Source organism: Trichomycterus rosablanca, chromosome 23 (assembly GCF_030014385.1).
Source record: "Trichomycterus rosablanca isolate fTriRos1 chromosome 23, fTriRos1.hap1, whole genome shotgun sequence".
NCBI lineage: Eukaryota > Metazoa > Chordata > Actinopteri > Siluriformes > Trichomycteridae > Trichomycterus > Trichomycterus rosablanca.
Window position 1 is genome coordinate 5,208,540 of NC_086010.1, and position 21,592 is coordinate 5,230,131.

General features: G+C 40.8%; 1 protein-coding gene across 3 annotated transcripts in view; it reads right to left on the bottom strand.

The window, feature by feature from the left end:
• The window catches only part of oxr1a (oxidation resistance 1a), a 143,874-nt gene that overhangs the window by 110,001 nt on the left and 12,281 nt on the right, over window positions 1-21,592 (bottom strand). For all 3 annotated transcript variants that reach the window (XM_062985922.1, XM_062985921.1, XM_062985919.1), the window contains exon 2: window positions 15,778-15,874. In XM_062985922.1, coding sequence (XP_062841992.1) covers window positions 15,778-15,794 — 17 coding nt within the window. In that variant the 5' untranslated portion in view covers window positions 15,795-15,874. The remainder of the gene's footprint in view (window positions 1-15,777; window positions 15,875-21,592) is intronic.

Below are 21,592 nucleotides of genomic sequence, written 5' to 3' on the forward strand. Positions count from 1 at the left end.
TTAACCTAGATGCATTTATCTCCTAAAACTGGACTGTAGCCCAATACACACACACACACACACACACACACACACACACACACACACAGAAACACACAAACTGATGGGACACAAAGTCAAACAGATGAACACTGGCAGTAAAATGGGTCATTCTACAGAGCTCGATAAATTCCACCATGGTACTGACATAGCAAGCCTGCTTACTCCAAAAATGGGTATTATTGTAGTAAAAATATCTAAGAGCAACAACAGCTCAGCCATAAAGTCACATGACCCATACACTCACAGGAAACTCTAATCCTGGAAGTACAATCACCACAAGAACTGCTGACTTTATTAATTTATCACAAAACTTGCATCGTTCTTGTGCTGCAGTCTCTTATAATTCTTATAATTTAACTTATAATTCATGGCAGAGCTGTTTTTGCGACTTATTGGGTTATATTTACCAAGTTTCCTCCCATACAGATGACAGTTTGGGTGTCCTTTCTGACTGCTGAAGAGACGACTATTTTTTTGAACTGTGAAATAGGAGCAGTCAAACTAGCCCTATTAATATGGGGCTATATACACATACACATACACTAATACACATTTTATGCATTATTCTCTTCATTTTCCTCCTAAATTAATGCAGTCAATTTATACCGATTGCATCCTGTAAAGAGCACGTCGCTGCTCACGCCTCTTCCGACACATGCACAGCCCCTGCTTTCTGCACAGGCGTCTCTTCCGCCAATCAGGGTCCTTACACAGCATATGAAGATCCCACTTACACATAGCTGGGTCACCCCCCGCAGATACAGTGGACAATTAGTGTCTGCTGCAGGCACTGCCAATTATGCCTGCTAGATGGCGTCCAGACGACCGGTGGCAACGCCGAGTTTCAAACCGAGGAATTCAGAATTTCGGCGCTGGTGTGCTAGCGGAATATCCCGTGCAGATATTTTACTATGTGTCCAAATAAACCTATAAGAAACCTCAAATGTGTAAGTGTGACTTTGTTCTGCACTTGCCACTGCAGAAATCATTTACAATGTCCTTGACAATCGTTCCTAAACGTAATCTGTTTTCATGATTAAAAGGTTTAGAGGAAATAAAACGTTTAAAACTGCTTCACCGGAAAACTAAAAGCAGGTTTTACAAAAGTGATTCTGCAGCTTTTGAAGTGTTGCCGGATAATTCCTGTACAAAGCTCCGGCTCTGAGAAAAGAGCCTCACGAAAAAATGTAGTGATGGGAATCTTAAATGGTTCTTAATCTAACAAACTGCATCATGTGCAAAGAGCTTCACTTCCTTCACGTTCAATAGCACTCGTTTGAAACGTGCTTATAAGAAACAGAGGAATAACACTCTTCATGTTTAGCTTAGCGCTCAGGTAGCACTAGACGCTGCAGGATGTTTAACAGGAACAAGGCTGTTCAATGAGACAAAACAAAGCATTCTGGAAACACAAACACTGGTGGTGTTGGCAGAAAAAGGAAGCTGACTGGTGAAGGATCTAGGAACCATTGGTTTTCATTCATTCATTAATTTTCTTAACTGCTTATCCAATTAGGGTCGCAGGGGTGTGCTGGAGCCTTTCCCAGCTTTTCAATGGGCGCAAGGCACACAGTAACACCCTGGACGGGACACCAGTCCATCACAGGGCAGACACACATACACACCCACACACACACACCCATTCACCTATAAGGCAATTCAGTGTCTCCAATTAACCTGACCAATTAACCTGAGTTTTTGGAATGTGGGAGGAAACCGACGCAGACACAGGGAGAACATGCAAACTCCGCACAGAAAGGACCAGGACTGCCCGCCTGGGAATCGAACCCAGGACCTTCTTGCTGTGTGGCGACAGTGCTACCCACCGAGGTTTCAGAGATGAGTTCCGACAGAACATCTGTATGGTGCTCTGTTAGCCAGAGGTTGGCTGAGATGAAAGTTCTGGGCTGGGTTTGAAAAATGGACCTGTGCTGGAATGGCTTTCCAACTGCAGCCCGAAAAACTAATCAATACTGTGTGTGACTGAGCCAAAAATAAACACCGGACCAGAGCAGATGATTTCAGAGGCTCAACTGCAATAGCAGCCGGGTCAACATGGTAAAAGTGTAAAAAGCCATTTGATATAGTATACACTGCATGACCATGTCTCCGCCCGAGCATTACATTCCAAACTCTGGTCACCACTTTGCTGCTGTAACATCATCCGCTCTCCAGGGAAAGCTTACTAATGGATTATGGAACATGAATGCAGGGATTCTTATCAATTCAGCCACAGGACCATTTATTTTAGAAGATTAGGTTTGGCTCACAATAATCCAAAAGATGTTTGATAGGATTGAGGTCGAGGCTTTGTGCAGTCTAGTCAAGGTCTTCCACACCAAATGAAGGCGTCTTAATGCTAAAACAGGAAATGGCATTCCCAAAGCGCACACTTATGCTAAATGTCAATGTATGCAGTAAAACTGACATGATATTATGCACTCGATGACATATAATAATAGCAACTACGAGCTCCAGCATTTGTGAGCTCTTAGATACAAGCTGTGGCCAAAAGTATGTGAACACCTGACCATGAGCTTGGTAGTGATTGCATTTCAAAACCAGTGGAGCTCAGTATGGAGCTGGTTTCTGTTTTACAGCTATTACACAAAATTTTGGAATGGTTTTGAGCCTATTCAGTCAAAAGAGCAGTAGTTAGGGCACCCAGCTGGCACACAAGCGTCGTGATTCTGAGCTCCCAGGTTCGAATCTCGGTTCTGCTACCGATTGGTTTGAGCCCTCTAGCAGACACAATTGGTTAATTCCTGCAGCAGACAAACTTGGCTTCCAGTCTGCTCGGTGGGGAAGACCGGACTAAGAGGTGGGGTTATCAACGTTCGTACAGAAAGTGGAGGAGCACAGAGATCGGGGTGTGTCTCTTCGTACGCCAAGCCAACCTCGAGCGCAAATCCACCAAGAATGGGAGAATAAGAAGGGATTGGTGGACTGCGAACACATTAGAGGAGGTGTGTGTCAGGCGAAAATACACCCTCCTTGGATGCCGTCGAGGTCCCCAGCAGCAACTCAAAAAAAAGCATTAGTCTAATTAGGTCTAAAACCTAACAAGGTTTAGTGGTGTTGAGGTCAGGGCTCTGTGCAGCAAACTTGTCAGGCCATGCCTAAACGGTTGCCAGAAAACTAGAAGCATGTAATTTATTGTATATAACTGATTTCTGTGGCTAAAATAGGTGAATATATTACTAGGAAATAGTAAAAACGGGTCATCCTGTCATTCTGCCCTTCCAGCTACACATTCAGCTATACTGTAAATATAAACAGTGTAGTAAATACAGTAGAGGTCAGCCTAGCAAGTTTATTTATAAGCATGCTAGTGAGACGTCCTGCAGGGTGCTTGGTTAGCATGAACCTATTCTGATCCTTATTTGTACCTTCTACAGACTGTGTGTTTCTTAACAGAAGAACAGAACACTCCTCTAAGCCAGACTCCTGTTTTAATCTCCTAACGTAATATTTATGTAGATGGAAATAAAATCAGTCTATTATGGTCCTTGGTAAGAGGGAAGGCGGTTGAGTTTTGGGCCATTCTGGACTTAAAAATTGAGATAAAGAACAAACAAACAAACAAACAGCATTTTAGTTTGTAAAAGGTTGTGAACCCTTTGTAAATTCCTACAATTCTACATTATTTATGTGAAGATGTCATTTGTTGATTTTTATAATAATAAGATCTGGTTGGAGGTCTGTCTTGTAGACGTGCTTTTCCATATAAAAAAGCAAAAGAAAAACCATTTGGGGAGAACGTTTTGTACCAAATCCGTGACTAGAGAGAAAGTTTGCACTGTAGGTGCTAAATGATTTCTTACACATGAAAAATCTCAGCAGCTAGCGCACATGACCCAGATAAAGACGGTGGAACACACTCCCTGAGGGAGAAACACTAACCAAGTGCATAAAATTCAACTTCTTTCTCTCTGTGTGATATTATTTATACAACAGTCTGTCAGGCAGCAGTTCAGTAAGAATCCCCCCTTTACCCCACACCTTCAAAATTATATCCCGTCACTTCTTTAGGCCTAAACATGACCTGGAGAAGAATGCACTACGGAAAATACATCGAAGGAATATATATATATAACATAAGACCTGCTGCTGTGTCTATGTAAATCTATATGAAGTTAGTTCTCCTGCGGTGAGAGAACGTTCTGACCCCTGCGGTGCTTATATTAGATGCAAAAAAACTCTTGCCGCAAATATGAGCCGATCCTCTTATTTATTTTATTTATTTATTAGGATTTAACGTCTTGTTTTACACACTTTGATTCCATTCATTACAGGGCAGGTAGTTACTGGTTACACATGATTCATAACACATGAAGTATTTAAAGTCATGGACGATTTTGTATCTCCAATTCACCTCACTTGCACGTCTTTGGACTGTGGGAGGAAACCGGAGCTCCCAGAGAAAACCCACACAGACACGGGGAGAACATGCAAACTCCACCTGGGAATCGAACCCAGGACCTACTTGCTGTGAGGCGACAGTGCTACCCACCGAGCCACCTTGCCGCCTCCGTTTCTCTGAATAGCACCAAGGTTTCAGTTAAAGAACCAGTTCAAAATCCAGGGTTATTTTGGTTGAAAAGATCTAAGAGATTCAAACTTGAGGTTATGCCACCCACAGCTGCGACCACACTACGTTTAGTAGCTGTTTCTAGTAGCTGTAGAAGAGCTGCAGTGCACTTCAGTAATAACTGTAGAAGAAACTTTTCAGAGAGCTTCTTGACTTTACCTTGACTCTGTGTGTGGTTTTTTTTTAACATCCCTGAGAACTCAGTCAGACTAAAATAACTTCTCCTGCCTTGAGCTCTGTTTTGAAACAGAAAGAAGCAACTATGTTCAGTGTGCAGGAGCCTAGTGAACTGACCTTTCATATTAATTGTTGTCAGTGCATCCCGGAGCCAAAGCGTTCCAAACATGAGCCTGAATATTACGTAACCTAGTGATGAGTAAAGCCTGGGTTTACTGTGAAGTGTCAGATTGTTTTCTCTGTTAGAAAGCATGCATGATTGGCTTTCCTCTGGCCATAAGGTTTTTTTAAAGTAGTCAAAGTGCCATGAAAAAGTACTTGAGCCCTTAATTAAGTCCTTTTTAAGTTTATGTTTGCATATTTGTTACAGTTCATTGTTTAAAATCTTTAAACTAAAGCAACCAGAGTAAACATAAAATAGTTACAATTTTCCGAGACTTAAGGACTCTACTGAACCACAGTGAGAAAGCTTGTACATCATCATCACAAGGATCTAAGCAACTGTGGTCCTCGCTGCTTTTAGATAAGTTCAGTGTTCATAATTCCACATCAGAAAAAGACTGGACAAAAATGGTATTGAGGTGGACAAACCCTAATGAAATACCTCAGGTGGGTAGCACTGTCGTCTCACAGCAAGAAGGTCCTGGGTTCAATCCCCAGGTGTAGAGGTCCGGGAATTTGCATGTTCTCCCCATGTCTGCGTGGGTTTCCTCCGGGAGCTCTGGTTTCCTCCCACAGTCCAAAAACATGCAGTCAGGTTAATTGAAGACACTAAATTGCCCTATATGTGAAAGGGTGTGTGTATGAGTGTGTATGTGTGTGTGTGTGTCTGCTTGGCGATGGACTGGCGCCCGGTCCAGGGTTTTACTGTGTGCCTTGCGCCCATTGAAACGCTGGCATAGGCTCCAGCACCCCCGCGACCCTAATTGGATAAGCAATTAAGAAAGTGAGGGAGTCTATTATGCAACAAGACATTGTTCCAAAGCACAAGAGATGCGAAATTCCAAACTGAGCTCTTCAAACAGTGTTTACAGACGTACTCGGTCTGTACGAGTCTGAGTTCTGATAATGTATAATGAAATTAGCACTGTTAACTATTTTGACCCAAACACTAATCCACGTAATTGGAATCAGCCACTCGAGAAGAGTTGTTAAATAAAACGATTTAATATGACATTTTAGATGTAGAATTATTCATCTGTGTGAATTATTCCTCATTATCTCAGTTTTATAGGTTTAATAACATGTTATAAACCAGAGACAGGACTGTTCATCAGTATGTAATGATCTGTAATGGCATATGACCTGTAATAAACAGCAGCTGTTATAAAGGTTTTGTGTTCTACTTTATTAACATTAGTATGTGGACGTTTGATCATAATTCTTTTGGACATCCAATCCCACTCTCCTGGGAAGCCGTTCCACAAGATGTCTGTGAATATTTGTGCCTATTCAGTCAAAAAAGCATTTCTGGCCGCTCAGGTGGCGCAGCGGTAAAAAAAGACACGCTGCAACCAGAGCTGGATTCTGAGTACATCGTTTCGAATCCAGCTCTGCCTCCCCGGTTTGATGCTGGGCGGCTGTATGATCAACGATGGGCCGGTTGCTCAGTTGGGGGGTGGGACAAAGAAGCGGATGTGGGTCTCTCTCTGTCAGAATGCAATTACGACCTCTGCCGGCTGAGTAGAGGCGCCTGCACAAGAGATGAGGAAGAGTGCCCTTGGGGTGTGTCTCTCCGCATGCAACGCTAGGTGGCGCCAAACTCATCAATGTGCGGGTGGCAAAAATGCATCCGGCTGCTGCTCATGTTTCGGAGGGGATATGGGTTAGCTTCGATCTCCTCTGTCAGGGCAGGGTTCGGCATAGACAGAGAGGAAGCACGATGCAAATTGAACAATTGGATGCGCTAAAGGGGGAGAAAAAGGGAAAAAAAAAAGAAAAAACGAAAGCATTTCTAAGGTCAGACACTGATGTCGGATGAAGGCCTGGCTCACAATCGATGCCCCCAGTTCATCACAAAGGTGTTCAGTCGAGTTAGGTTCACTCGCAGATTAGTGTGAACTCGTCACATTTGTTTTTTGTCATTCTTTTTGTTGGTCACTTGATGTCATCCTACGGGTGTTGAGTGACATTTAGATGAGATGATGGATGAATAAATAAATGGATGGACGGATGAATGGATAAATGGATGGATGAATAAATAAATGGATGGATGGAGGAATTGATGGATGAATGGATGGATAAATGGATGAAAGGATAAATGGATGGATGAATTGATGGATGAATAGATGGATGACTGGATGGATTGATGGATGGATGGATGGATTGATGGATGGATGGATTGATGGATGGATGGATGGATGGCTGGAGGGATTGATGGATGGATGGATGGATGAATTGATGGATGGATGGATTGATGGATGGATTGATGGATGGCTGGATTGATGGATGGATGGATGGATTGATGGATGGATGGATGGATGAATGGATAAATGGATGGATGGATGGGTGGATGGATGGAGGGATTGATGGATGGATGGATGGATGGATGGAGGGATTGATGGATGGATGGATGGATTGATGGATGAATGGATAAATGGATGGATGGATGGGTGGATGGATGGAGGGATTGATGGATGGATGGATGGATAGATGGATGGATGGATGGATGGATGGGTGGATGGATGGAGGGATTGATGGATAGATGGATAAATGGATGGTTAGAGAGATGGACGGATAGATGGCTGGATGGATAGATGGATGAATGGATGGACGGATGGATAGATGGATGGCTGGATGGGTGGATGGATGAAGGGATGGATGGATGGGTGGATGGATGAATGGATGGATGGATGGGTGGATGGATGGATTGATGGATGGATGGGTGGATGGATGGAGGGATTGATGGATGGATGGGTGGATGGATGGAGGGATTGATGGATGGATTGATGGATGGATGGGTGGATGGATGGAGGGATTGATGGATGGATTGATGGATGGGTGGATGGATGGAGGGATTGATGGATAGATGGATAAATGGATGGTAAGAGAGATGGACGGATAGATGGCTGGATGGATAGATGGATGAATGGATGGACGGATGGATGGATAGATGGATGGCTGGATGGATGGATGGATGGATGAAGGGATGGGTGGATGGATGGAGGGATTGATGGATGGATTGATGGATGGATGGGTGGATGGATGGATTGAAGGATAGATGGATAAATGTATGGTTAAAAAGATGGACGGATAGATGGATAGATACAGTAGATGTACACACCGTGGCTGAGCAGAAATGTTGAGAAGCAGCCATAAAAAGACGAAGATTTCGATCATTACTACAGACTGTGAGAGATGAAAGGAACTCATTAAAGCTCCTCAGGGTGCCGAGAGCATTTTGTGCAGCTGATCGCTGGTTTCTATAATTGAGTGCTGCTGTCGTCCTTTTCTGGAAACCATCAGCTCTAAAATGTAGCGTGCAATGCAGATGGAATATTTACAAAGAACAATTTTAGAGTTTACATAAGGAAATTACAATAAAGAGTCGACAAAAGGTCCATATTATGTAGAACATTACTATAAATTAGATTTAGCCAGATTTTAGATGTCGTCAAGCAATAAGTGACCAAGATCCAAATTGATTAGCAGTTTGTGGGTAATTACATCTTTAGCATAAATGTTAGCTGCAATCAGCCTGGTCAAGCTGTTAGCTACAAATTATGGCAAAAAACAAGTGGACAATTAAAGATGCTTGTTCCAATCCAAAACATGTCCAGCCTTCACTCTCTCAGACAGGACCAAATGCTCCTGTGACCAAATGCTCCTGTAGTGACCAGACCAGTGGCACAGAAAAACCTCAAACCTGGCTCCTTTCGGTAATGGGATAGTGCTAGACTGCTGTGTCACTCAAGAGCTTTATGATTTATGCTTTTTTTCAGGAGTTTGTTACTCTGTCTGTGTGTGTGAGTGTGTGTGTGTGTAAAGGAAAAGTGGAATAGTCCAGGTATGAGCTAGAAGACTACATAAAATATGGATGCTTTAATTTCTTCTTCTCTGGCACGGCTATCCACAGAGCTGTCCTGGATATCACTATCTTAGAGCAAGGTGAAGCATTGTGTGTGTGTGTGTGTGTGTGTGTGTGTGTGTGTGGTGTTTAAGTTTGATGCAGTGCCACACCTCGACTTTTGCTGACTCAAAGAAAGCACTTGATTTAAAAGCTCAACTAAGTGATGAAAAGCAATACACGCCACCGTCCTTCATTTTTCATTTCGGCTGCAGGTGGAAAATCTCATTCCTGTTGTTTAATACAGCCAGAAGATAAACACTGAACAGGAAGAGGAGGAGCTTCAGGTGACTAGTTACATGAAAGGAAGTCTACAGTATAATCATACAGGATGTTATAATAAATAATAACATGGCTACAATAGCTAAAGACGAGTATTTCAACCATCCATCCCTCCATCAATCCATCCATTCATTCATCTCTCTATTCATTCATCCATTCATCTCGCCATCCATCCATCCAACTATTCATTCATCCATCCATCTATCCCTCCATCCATCCATCCCTCCATCCATCCATCTATTCATTTATCCATCCATCCATCCCTCCGTCCCTCCATTCATCCATCTATTCATTCCTCCATCATCTTTCCCTCCATTCATTCATCTATTCATTCATCCATCCATCTATTCATTTATCCATCCATCCATCCATCCCTCCATTCATCCATCTATTCATTCATCCATCCATCTATTCATCCAGCTATGCTTTACCATAAAGTTATAAATATTTGTTTTATGATGATTGTTTACAGACCAGGCACATCGTGTTAGATAGTTCCTGCTGCAGAGAATTAAAAATGTTCTTAGGTGTAATTTTTCTTCATTTAATGAAAATATAAAATTAAAAATGTATTATTAAAAATTAAATCACTTTATGACCCAGTATATTCTTACACGCCTTTTCTAATTGTTTAAAATTTTCAAAGACGCCTGGACCATGAAAACCTCCTAGACCTTCTCCCTGATATACAAAGCACTCTGTCTCTGATTCTGACTGAGAGCTATGCTAATTAGTTGGGAGTGGAATTTTGTTTCAGTCAGGGGTAAAATGGAGAGAGGTAGCAGTGTGCTTATTTTCCAGAGTGTTTCAGACTGGTGGGCTAGTCTGTCAGGAAGCATTTAGCCTCACCTCAGTGCTTCTTAAATCAGGTCTGAAGAAGAATCAGCTCTGTATAGAGCCTGGAGGAGACACAAAAACATCTTACACAAAAACATCTTACACAAAAACATCTCTCTCTCTCTCTCTCTCTCTCTCTCTCTCTCTCTCTCTCTCTCTGTATTATGTCCTTGTTATGATTTCTGCAACTGATTTTTTTTGTAACAGAATGACTGAAAAAGCTACTTATGGCAAATGAAAAACCTTTTTACATATTTGAGTTGAGGGCTGAAAATATTAATATTAAAATTTAATGGTGCAGAAAGTTCTCTAGAGTTATTTAACTTTGTTGGATTGTCTCCTAATTCTTCATTAGCACTCACTCACTCACTCACTCACTCACTTTCTTAACCACTTATCCAATCAGGGTCGTGCGAGGGGGGGTGCTGGAGCCTATCCCAGCTTTTAAATGGGCGCACGGCACACAATAACACCCTGGACAGGGTGACAGTCCATCGCAGGGCAGACACACACACACCCATTCACCTATAAGGCAATTCAGTGTCTCCAATTAACCTGACTAATTAGTACTAATGATTGATAATAGCTTGTGACCTCTCTTTACCTTTATAAATAAAGCTAGTTTGACTGTACTCATGGAACAGTACTCATGGAACAGTCGTCTCTTGCAAAACAGTGAGCTAACTTGACATTGTCACCTTGCATTAAACAGTTTTTTTTTTTTCTGGTCACTTGAAGGTTCTGTAGCATTACCTCCAGTAACCACTAGACAGCAATATAAATATTTATCTTTTAGCTACATACAGTACAGTGTTTGTGGACTGTTGTATCATGGAGTTCATTGTAAATATCTTCTTGAATAAAATTATTTTGGCTCTACGATGACGTCAGCACCAGGGTACGTATGATGCAGCACATAAGCAAGTGCTAGCCCTCCCGGACCCCTTCTGATTGCATTTTAGTGGCTATAGTTGGAAAAAAAAGCCCTAACGTGAGTCTATGAGAGCAATCTTGGCAATTTTCAATCAGACTCAAATTGCCCATGGTGGGCGTTTTTATGAAGCTTGTAATTTACATACATTACAAATTACGAATCCGTGGTGTCAACAGAGGACCAGTTTAACTACGTCCACTTTCCAGCAAGCCATAAAAAGCAACTTTTGGTTCTGACCGGATTTTAAGAGATCATAAGAGATCAAATTCTTATTCTCATCACCATTGTTAAGTCACTGACCCCGCCCACTAGTCACAGTTTGCCACCTAGGCCAATTTTTTTAATTACGTATAATCCAAACTTATTAAGCATAGATGCAGAACCTTCATTTTAGAAAGTTTGTATTTATTGTATTTATTTAGAAAGAGCTTGTAAGCTTGTAATTTATGTACAATTAAAACGATGAATCACTGGTGTCAATAGTGGATCTACAGTATAAATAATAGCTAAAGTCTCAATCTAACCACGTCCACTTTCCAAGCCAAAAAAAGCAAGTTTTGGGTCTGACTGGAACTTAAGAGAGATCAAATTCTAATTCTCATCATCGTTGTTAAGTCACTGACTCCGCCCCCTGTCGCTAAACATCGCCGGTTCTCATTGAAAAGCAATCATAGGTGAACGCAGGCTTAAACTAATTACTTTCTGTCAAAAATAATAGTGCACTGTTGTTGCTTTGTGTAAGGTGCTCGTTGTTATGTCTCCAAATTCCCATCACTTGGTGAAAGTGTTTCCCCTACATGAATTCTTCTCATCTCCTCTCAGCAGAAGTTATTAGGGCTCTTATGGCACCCAGCAGGTTCTCATATCAGCTCCGTTTTCTTTGCTGTGCACATAATTAGTCCACAGTACAAACATCATGAACAAGCACATCAACTCACTGAGTAAAAACACAGGCTTCATTATTAAGACAGAAATTCTGATTTCACAGATACAGACATGAGCTGTGGAGGATTAGCTGGTACTTGCAAATTTGGTTTGGTGTGCCAGTCTTTGACCAGGACTGCCAAAGCTGGTACAAAAACTGGAGTCTTTCAGTGCCTTCAGTACAAATTGGCATGATCACTGTGGCTTTCCTGTCAGCTTGGCATGAGTAAAGCTTTAACTGCCTTATATTAGTAATACAAACACATTATTTGGCCCAATCAACTGATGCCGCTGCTGAGATTTAAATCCTGGACCAAATATATATATAAATATACCCCTGTACCCTACCACACTCGTTTCAGTGAGTGTTTTTTCCTGTTGTTGTTTTTTTTTTGGGAGCAGAACTCTTTCATCTCTGTAAAGCATTAAATCACATCCAAACTACTGCGAGGCAATTTGGTCTCTCGGCAGCTTCAATATAGGTCAGTGATCAGAGCCCGAGCTTTGTGTGATTTGCAGCCTGCTAGAAATCCTAGCACTCGGTCTCATTTGCCTTTTTATTAGGTCCTACTCCATTATTATAGAAAGAGGACAAAATACAAAAAAAAATGAACTACCAATTAACAGATTTCCTTAAAAGGGAAATAGGGTACAATTAGACCCATCCTTTACCCATAAACAACCAAGTTTCTCGTTCGTGACAGCATCAGCGACTACTTATTTACCTGTGGAAAGTTATTACTCCAAATTAGGACCTTAATAGAAAAATCATAATGTATTACATTAAATGTACAGTATATCTGTATACCATGGAGGCCCCACCTCACAACTTACAGGAGTTAAAGGATCTGCTGCTAACATCTTGGTGCCAGATACCACAGCACACCTTCAGGGGTCTAGAGGAGTCCATGCCTTGATGGGTCAGGGCTGTTTTGGCAGCAAAAGGGGGACCAACACAATTTTTTTTTTCATTTTACTCAGTCACAACTTTTTTGGAATGGCGTTTGTAAATCCATCCTGGACAGGATACAAACAACATTAGTTTAATCCGGTTTTGACAGGGCTTAGCCGTGTAGAACCTGAGCGGTCACATGGCCCTGCAGGTCAGCTCTGAGCCGCTGGATTTCAGAGATGCTGAAAATAGAAAGAGCTCAGTCAAGGTTTCGGGAGGATGAGAGATGAGGGTTAGTAATGAGTCTAGTGCTCTGGAATGCAGAGACTCAGTTTAGCATCGTTTCATGAAACACTGACTAGGCTCATTAAAAAACAGAGTATCTCCGGTACAGCGGATAAAAACTGCCTGAATGCCAGTGAGTCAGGATCTTGTTTTCATTCAGGTCATTTAATGCACACATCTACACACCATGAGACACATTTTGAAAAGGGGGCAGGATAAGAGAAAAAGTCCTACTTTGCAAAAATTAATCTGCATTTGTCTGGAATAACCGTCAAATCCACTCTGAAAGCATCCACACGTATTTGTGTTTAGTTGGATTTTCCTCCTGTTTCACTTTTAAACTTGTGTTATAGCTCGAGGTTCTGAGAAATTGTGAGAATCAGAATCAGCTTTTCTGAGAGGGTGTAAAATGCTTATGGTTAAAATAGCTTAATGAGGTTTAATGTATTAAAATAACAACACAGGAGCACTAAACCTCTCTTAATAATTACTGCTCATTAGTTCTCTCCACTAATGAAATTCCTTGCTTGTTGTTTTAATACAGTAAGTCACGTTAAGCTTTGTTCACATTAAACGTTTATTGTACTGCCTGAGTCACTTTTACTACATCATATCAAACAGTTTGTCTCATTTGAGGCGCTTTGAAAAGGTCAGCAGCAAACAGCGTCAAAAATTAATCATGTGAACTTTGAGTGCTGCGGCAACCACAAAAATCACAAGCCTACCGACACTAACGGCACATAGCTGGATGAAAACACTCATAAGCAGGGGTCGGATTTTCCTAATAAAGTGGCCTCTGAGTGTGTATTTCATGTGTAGCTATTTCCCTGATGCAGAAGAATACGTGACTGTGACAGAGCTCTGCAGCAGCAGCGTGTTCGTACATCCTGTACCGAAGCATAATGTGATTCCCTATGTAAATCCACATCCTCCCACCTATGTTTTTACCCAGCACGATTCTTCCTCATTGCTTTAATTACTTTCCTGGGCTTGTCAAAGCTGTAATAAATAAGTGCTCAGTTAGGAGAGTTACTCGGGTCTTCACCACACAGTGAGCTTCAGCACTAAACTCATCACAGATGATTGGTGGTTTATCGGCCAGGACGAGACGTGGCTGATTTATGATCAGCTATTATTAAAATTCAGGTTTGCCTCCAGAAGATAGAGTAGGAATCATGTATAACAATTATATAGAGATTAATTTCATTAGGATGTTACATTAGGAACACATGTGTAGCTTTGGTTTCATCATGGTAGATGGATGTGATACGGTGATGTAGGTGCAATCCATACAACACGCCGTTTGGATCTGAGCCCTGTACACTTTTAAATTTCATTTACAGCATTTAGTGGATTGACTTTTCTTTAGTGACTTACAATGATGACTGAATACAATGAAAAAAATTGAGGGTTAGGGCCCTGCTCGCTCTCCCGTTTAGTTACGCAGTAATAATTAAGGGTGCTGGTGTCTCACGCTACTCTCCGCCAAATGACATTTTACTCCTAATGATTCACATTTTAACTACATTTTCTGTTGTTTTACCCTGTGGTGGTTCAGACAGAAACTTGTTTACCCACCCGAGACTGCTGTGCCAACAATGCTGCTCCTGCTAGATGAGACAGGAACCTGGCGTGTTTGCACAGAAAATGTCCAGAAATCACTACTGACTTTATCACAGACTGGACTGAATAATGAAGAGCTTTAATTGCTTGTTTATTCTTTTAGTTAATTATGCTAATTATATATATATTTTTTATTGTTTGTTTGTTTGGATTTTAACGTCATGTTTTACACTTTGGTTACATTCATGACAGGAACAATAGTTACTCGATACACAAGATTCATCAGGTCACACAAGGTTATATCATACACAGTCAGGGACAATTTTGTATCTCCAATTCACCTCACTTGCATGTCTTTGGACTGTGGGAGGAAACCGGAGCACCCGGAGTAAACCCACGCAGACACAAATAGACACAGAAAGGACCTGGACCGCCCACCTAGGGATCGAACCCAGGACCTTGTTGCTGTGAGGCGACAGTGCTACCCACTTAGCCACCGTGCTGCCCATTTTTTTTATTAAATTACTTTTGTGCATACATGATTTGTGTAAGTCTGATTCGTTTAAATTATTCTCCAGCCTACCCAAAGATAATGGTCTAGTTCCTCTCAATGTTTTTTCGTCACCACTGTCACCCTTGGCTTGATTAACAGGGGTTTTTGGTCTGTCGGTCCTGGATTTTGTAAAGCTGCTTTAAGACAATGTCTGTTGTAAAAAGCACTATACAAAAAAAATGGACTTGACCTAAGCAACGAGAGCTGTAGACTACAACACGTTTTTTCTTTTCACCGGCTAGACGCGGAGTCTTACAAGGAGCCCCCACATCTGCAAAAACAATAAGGAATTAATTTAATCTCTCTCCCCAGGCACAGCCATTTGTGCTTGTTGGACAGCCAGTCAGGTTGATAGTATTTGGAAGTGTATAATTTATTGTATACAGTTATTGTTATACGTCTGTTAGGAATGGGTACGTTTCATTTGGTACGTAAAACACTCGCTGACCTGAAATCAACTTCCTCTGGCCGATCTCTGAATCATAGCTGCGAATAAAACCCCGACCTTAAATGTCACTTCAGATTAGCAGCATTAGCGTTTCCTAATGGCCCGCCCAGAGGTTTGTGACATTTCCTTTCATGCTTTCACATAGGTTTAAATAAAACAGTAAAACAGTGATGTCACTCTGACCTTTTAGTGCTGAACATGTTGCTAATGCTTCTTCTCTCCAGGATGAATGATTCCACAGGTCCAGTAGAGTGGAGATGTGTGTATTTAAGAAGTAGACCTAAAAAAAAGCATAATGCAATGAGTGAGAAGAAGTGGTTTGGGGTAACATGAATCTATAATAGCCTCAAGAAAAGCCAGTTAATTCCTCTCTATATCACTTAGGAGTAAGATTCAGGGAAATGACCTGGTTGGACCTATTTAAGGTAAATGATTTCAACCAATAGAGCATTAAAGCGACAATTAAAGTAAATGTATTGCATTACGCTTCCTCTCTAGTGGTGCTGATCTCAAACGTGTGCAGTAGCCGACTACATCTTTTTACCTGCATGAGGCGAGTTCATATGCGGACCAGCTTTGTGTACGGAGAGCCACACCCTAATCGCATCAGCCAGCAGAGGTTGTAATTGCACCAGTTATGAGGTCCCTATCCGGCTCCCACCCTGTATGAACAACAGCTGATCGTTGTTCGTGTAGCCACCCAGCCTGACGGATGGCAGAGCTGAGTTTCGAACCGACGAGTTTGAAATGTCAGCTCTGGTGTGCTAGCGTGGTTTACCGCTGCGCCACCTGAGAGGCACAGATTATTGTTTTAAATGCATTTTACACAATACATTACAGTATATTTTTAAAACACAAATGTAAAACTGTATTTACGAACTTTTATATATTGGATGGAAGCGATGGGGAGGGAGGAGCTGTAATCGGTCGTGTCTGAGAGAGCCTTATAGTCCGGACATAGCTCCATCTGATTTCCACCTTTTTGGACGCTCAAAGAAGCTTTAAGGGGAAGAAGATTTTCATGTGATGATGATGTGAAAGCAGTGCTGCATCAGTGGCTACGAGCTCAACCAAAAACATTGGTTGGTACGACGCTGGAATAATGCATCAGAAGGTGACGATGTAGAACAGTGATGTGATTTGTTTTTGAAATTCTTAATAAACAGAGTTTAAAAAGTGCGGAAACTTTTTGAAGAACCCTCGTATATTGAGGCTTTTATGTTCAGTATTATAATAGCTACAAAACAGATGACAAAGCCAGTTCACAGTGATGTTTGCTGCTTTAGGCTAAAGAATACCTGACATTGATGAGATTAGTGTGAAATGCTATTCTACAGTTTCTCTCTGCCAAACCAAATAAAATGAGCTCGAGTTTATAATCGAAGGTGAAAAAATGAGCGAGCAAAGTCATTCTTAATGACATCTCTTATAAACCTCCACAGGGAGCTGACAGCTGTTGGTTACAATGTGCTACTGCGGATTTCACTGTATAAATGCTAGTATTCACAATGCATTCCACCTCAGGTTATCATAATCGTGTAAAGATCAACAGTTCTACGGTCTGTCTGCAAACCTAGTGATCTCTCTACATAGACGCATTTTACATCATCCTACAATCCAGAGAAGAAGGCATGTCTAAATTCTTAGATACTTAAAAATGCTTCCTACTAAGATGCCTTATTTCAAAGCGATAATCTGACTGAATAATGAGGGAGCATTCTGTGCTTTTTTAGCGGTGCAGGCAATCCCAGCATTCAGTGCTGCACAAATCAAAGCCAAATACCAACACAATACGTGTCCTACAGTTGACCAGTTTTCCACCCAGGCCCATTTCTGGCTGAATGTGACAATCATAAAAGACTGTTTGCCCAAAACTATGTAAACCTGACCTGTATTTATTGAGTTCAGCTGTTTCAGACACGAGTTTGCTGTAAAGAATCTCCAGTGACTTAAACAGCCCTGACCTCAGCTCGACTAAACACCTCAGGGATGAATTGGAATGTTGATTGCAAAACAGAATCAGTTCCTGACTTTAAAAAGCACTTTTGACTGAATGACTGAATGAGAGCCACTGAGGCTTGAACTCAAAATTCAGGAGGTGAGCTAGAGTATCAGACTGCTGTACCACCCAAGAACGATTTAAAATCCATAACACCTCTTTTTTTTAACTGCATTCTTTTTAAATGTCCTTGTATTTATTCTTTATAATAATACTAAAAAACGACTTGGATTAAGTGTATATTCGAATTCCTATACAATGCTGAGGACTCTTGGTTAGATGGTAAAGGTGTGTGTAAAAAGGCTGAAGCAGTTTTAGAAAAACATGCAGATCTGAATGGTTTTAATTGCCAACCTAAATATCTGCAAAACTAGACATAAACCTGCACCAACTCGTCTGATTGTTAATGTTTAAAGAATTTAATTTTATTAGAACATTCTCACTTCACAGCTAAAACTTAAAGAATAATAATAGAAAGCCAAAGAAAAGAAGCAAACCAATTAAAACAATCAAGGCTGAGTAAATGAAAGAAATAATGGAAGAAAAGAGGGAAAGAAGGGACTAAAAACACGAGTAAACATCACACAATGATCTTTAATCCGGCTCATTTGCTGCTGCATGGGGTCTACTAAAGCTGTAGCTCATCATAAAATTGTGCCTGGACTGCCTACAGTTCCATTCTGTTGGAGGGAGAGAGTTTAAAAGCTGCTGTGAAATAAATGTGATGCAAGTTACTGGTTTAATCAAGATAAATAAACCCTTTTATTTATTTACCTTTATTTAACCAGGATGATCTCATTGAGATTTAAAATCTCTTTTTCAAGAGAGACCTGGTCAAGAATGGCAGCAACACACGTTCGTTACAATACATAAAACAAAACAATTTTTAAAATTTTTATCAAAAAATAAACAAATAGACACCATAAAACAGCTAATAAGTATCTTATAAATTAAAACATTTACAACAAGATGCCTCCTGAACGTAATGTGTTAGTTTTGTCTTAAAAACATTCAACGAGACCAACTCCTTCAGCTTCAAACCATTCTGAAGTTGGTTCCAGTCTGATGGAGCAGCAAACTGAAGTGATTTTTTACCAAGTTCAGTACGGACTTTAGGTATTTTTAATAAAATTAAATCTTCCGAGCGCAGCGAATAACCCCCTGTGGATTTATTTACAATATAAAACAGGAGATACGCTGGTAGCAAACCCAAAACTGCCTTATACACAAGTGTATACCAATGATAAAGTCTGCGGGAGGACAACGCAGTCCACCCAACGCGGGCATACAGAACACAATGATGGGTACGAGCTTCAAGATTGGTGATAAAACGTAAGGCCCCATGATAGACAGAATCTAATAAATGCAACACCTGTGAAGATGCATGCATATAAATTACATCCCCAAAATCTAGGATTGACAAAAATGAAGCAGTAACAAGGCGTTTCCAGCCTCAAATGACAGACATGATTTAATTCTAAAATAAAAACCCAACTTTAGTTTTAATTTCTTTATCAGCTGGTGGATATGGGGAGCAAAGGTCAGCGCATCATCTATTATAAAACCTAAGTATTTATACTGGGACACTACCTCAATCTGAGCACCTTGAAAAGTAACAATGGACGGAAGAATCTGCGATTTAGACTTAGCATTATAAAATAACATTAGTTTTGATTTCTCAGCATTTAATACAAGTTTTAAGTCACACAGATTGGACTGAACCACATCAAAAGCTGCTTGAAGCTTTTCAGGAGCAACCCTTATTCATTTATTTATTAGGATTTTAATGTCATGTTTTACACTTTGGTTACATTCATGACAGAAACGGTAGTTACTCATTATACAAGATTCACCAGTTCAGATTTTAATATCAAACAGTCATGGACAATTTTGTATCTCAAGTTCACCTCACTTGCATGCTTTGGACTGTGGGAGGAAACCGGAGCTCCCGGAGGAAACCCACACAGACACGGGGAGAACATGCAAACTCCACACAGAAAGGACCCGGACTGATCCACCTGGGAATCGAACCCAATCGGGAATTCCTTGGGAATCGGACCTTCCTGCTGTGAGGCGACAGTGCAACCTCTTAAGCCACCGTGCCGCCCTAATAAAACCATTAATGTAAACAAAATAAATGTGTGGAATTAAACTGACTGTGGCCCCCTTTTATACAAATTGCTTATTTTTATCAAAGTAACATAAAGGAAAACCGAGACTTGTCAGCTTCTGTCAGAATAACCGTCGCGTTTGAACTGTGGGTGTAAAAATCTCAGTACATCCAGCCTCGACTGTCTTACTCATTTCTTATTACTCAGTTTTGACTCATTTTACAGAAAGCCATATGTGGAAGTACATGTCACACTCCAATTTTCAGCTATGTGCTACTCTGTGATGAGAAATAAAATGTCAGTGAAATTGTGACTCAGAATATAAACACATTTTACAAGGAATAATAAGAAACCCTTAAACATCATTTTTTTCTTCTTTTAATTTACTTCAAATCAGATTTTTTCTGCTAAGTACAGCAGACTGAGTTGCATGCCAAGCAGAAATCTTATCTCTTAATTTAAAGTGTAAGCACAAGGTAAGAAGGGCGGCACGGTGTCTCAGTGGGTAGCACTGTCGCCTCACAGCAAGACGGTCCAGGGTTCGAACCCCAGGGTGGGTGGTCCAGGTCCTTTCTGTGTGGAGTTTGCATGTTCTCTCCGTGTCTGTGTGGGTTTCCTTTGGGAGCTCCGGTTTCCTCCCACAGTCTAAAGACGTGCAAGTGAGGTGAATTAGAGATACAAAATTGTCCATGACAGTGTTCGATATAACCTTGTGAACTGATGAAACTTGTGTAACGAGTAACTACCGTTCCTGGCAGCGTTAATCCTTATTAAGTACAGAACAAAAACACACACAATTTAATACCACTTTTATTTCCAAAAATAAGCGGACCCGAAATAGCGCTAAACCTATTCCTGCGGGTTGTTTCTGTTGGACGCAGCGGTGCATGTAAGGAATGCGTTCTGTGTGTAACCAAAGTGTGTAAAACATGATGTTAAAATCCTACTAAACAAACAAACAAAACAAGGTAACAAATAAAACAGATTTCGTTTGCCCTACTTTTAACTGGCTTAGGATCTGACCTCGAGACTAAAATTGGATCTACATTTGCTGGTAATTTGGCTGGGACCTGATATTCACTAACCTGACCTGGCTCTAATGAATTCTGGTTAGAATCTAATGTTTATAACGTGCACTTATACTTTGTTTTGGATCTTACTGAATATTTCCTTGTAACCAGGTTGAGATCAGACCCAATATAACTAGTTACTAGGTTGGTATTCAACCCATAGTTTGTTTGGAACCAGGTTGGGGTCTAATCTAATATTTACACTAAAGTTTGGTAGTAATGTGAGGATCACATGGTCCTGATATTATTCTGTTATTTTTATTAAAAAGTGTAAATAAAATTTATTATTCCTCATTATTTTTTATATTTAGTACGCTGTGCTGTTTTTCTGACCCAACCTTATTAAATAAACCCAGTATTCAAGGTGGCATTTCTGTGGTGTCTCAGTGTGTTATTTACATGGAGATGAAAAGCTGGCAGGCGACTGTCCACACCTATTTTTACACCAGAGGTGCGTGGGATGTTATAACAGAAAAAAAATAGTATGAAAAAAATAAGGAAATAATCACATGTTCTGGAAACTACAGTATATACAAAGACTGCACCTTCCTGCAGAACACACTTAATATACTTATAGGATCAAAAGTATGTGGACACCCCTCCTGATTATTAAGATCATAAGGACAGGTTTAGTGTGGTTGAAGATCAGACCATCTGATAAGGTAAGAAGTCTTGGTGTTGTCCTTGATAACCAGCTGACCTTCTCTCCTTATATAGCCAACATGACAAGAGCGTGTCGGTTCCTCCTGTACAACATCAGGAAGATTCGTCCATTTCTCTCCAGGGAAGCTACCCAGATTCTGGTGCAATCACTTGTA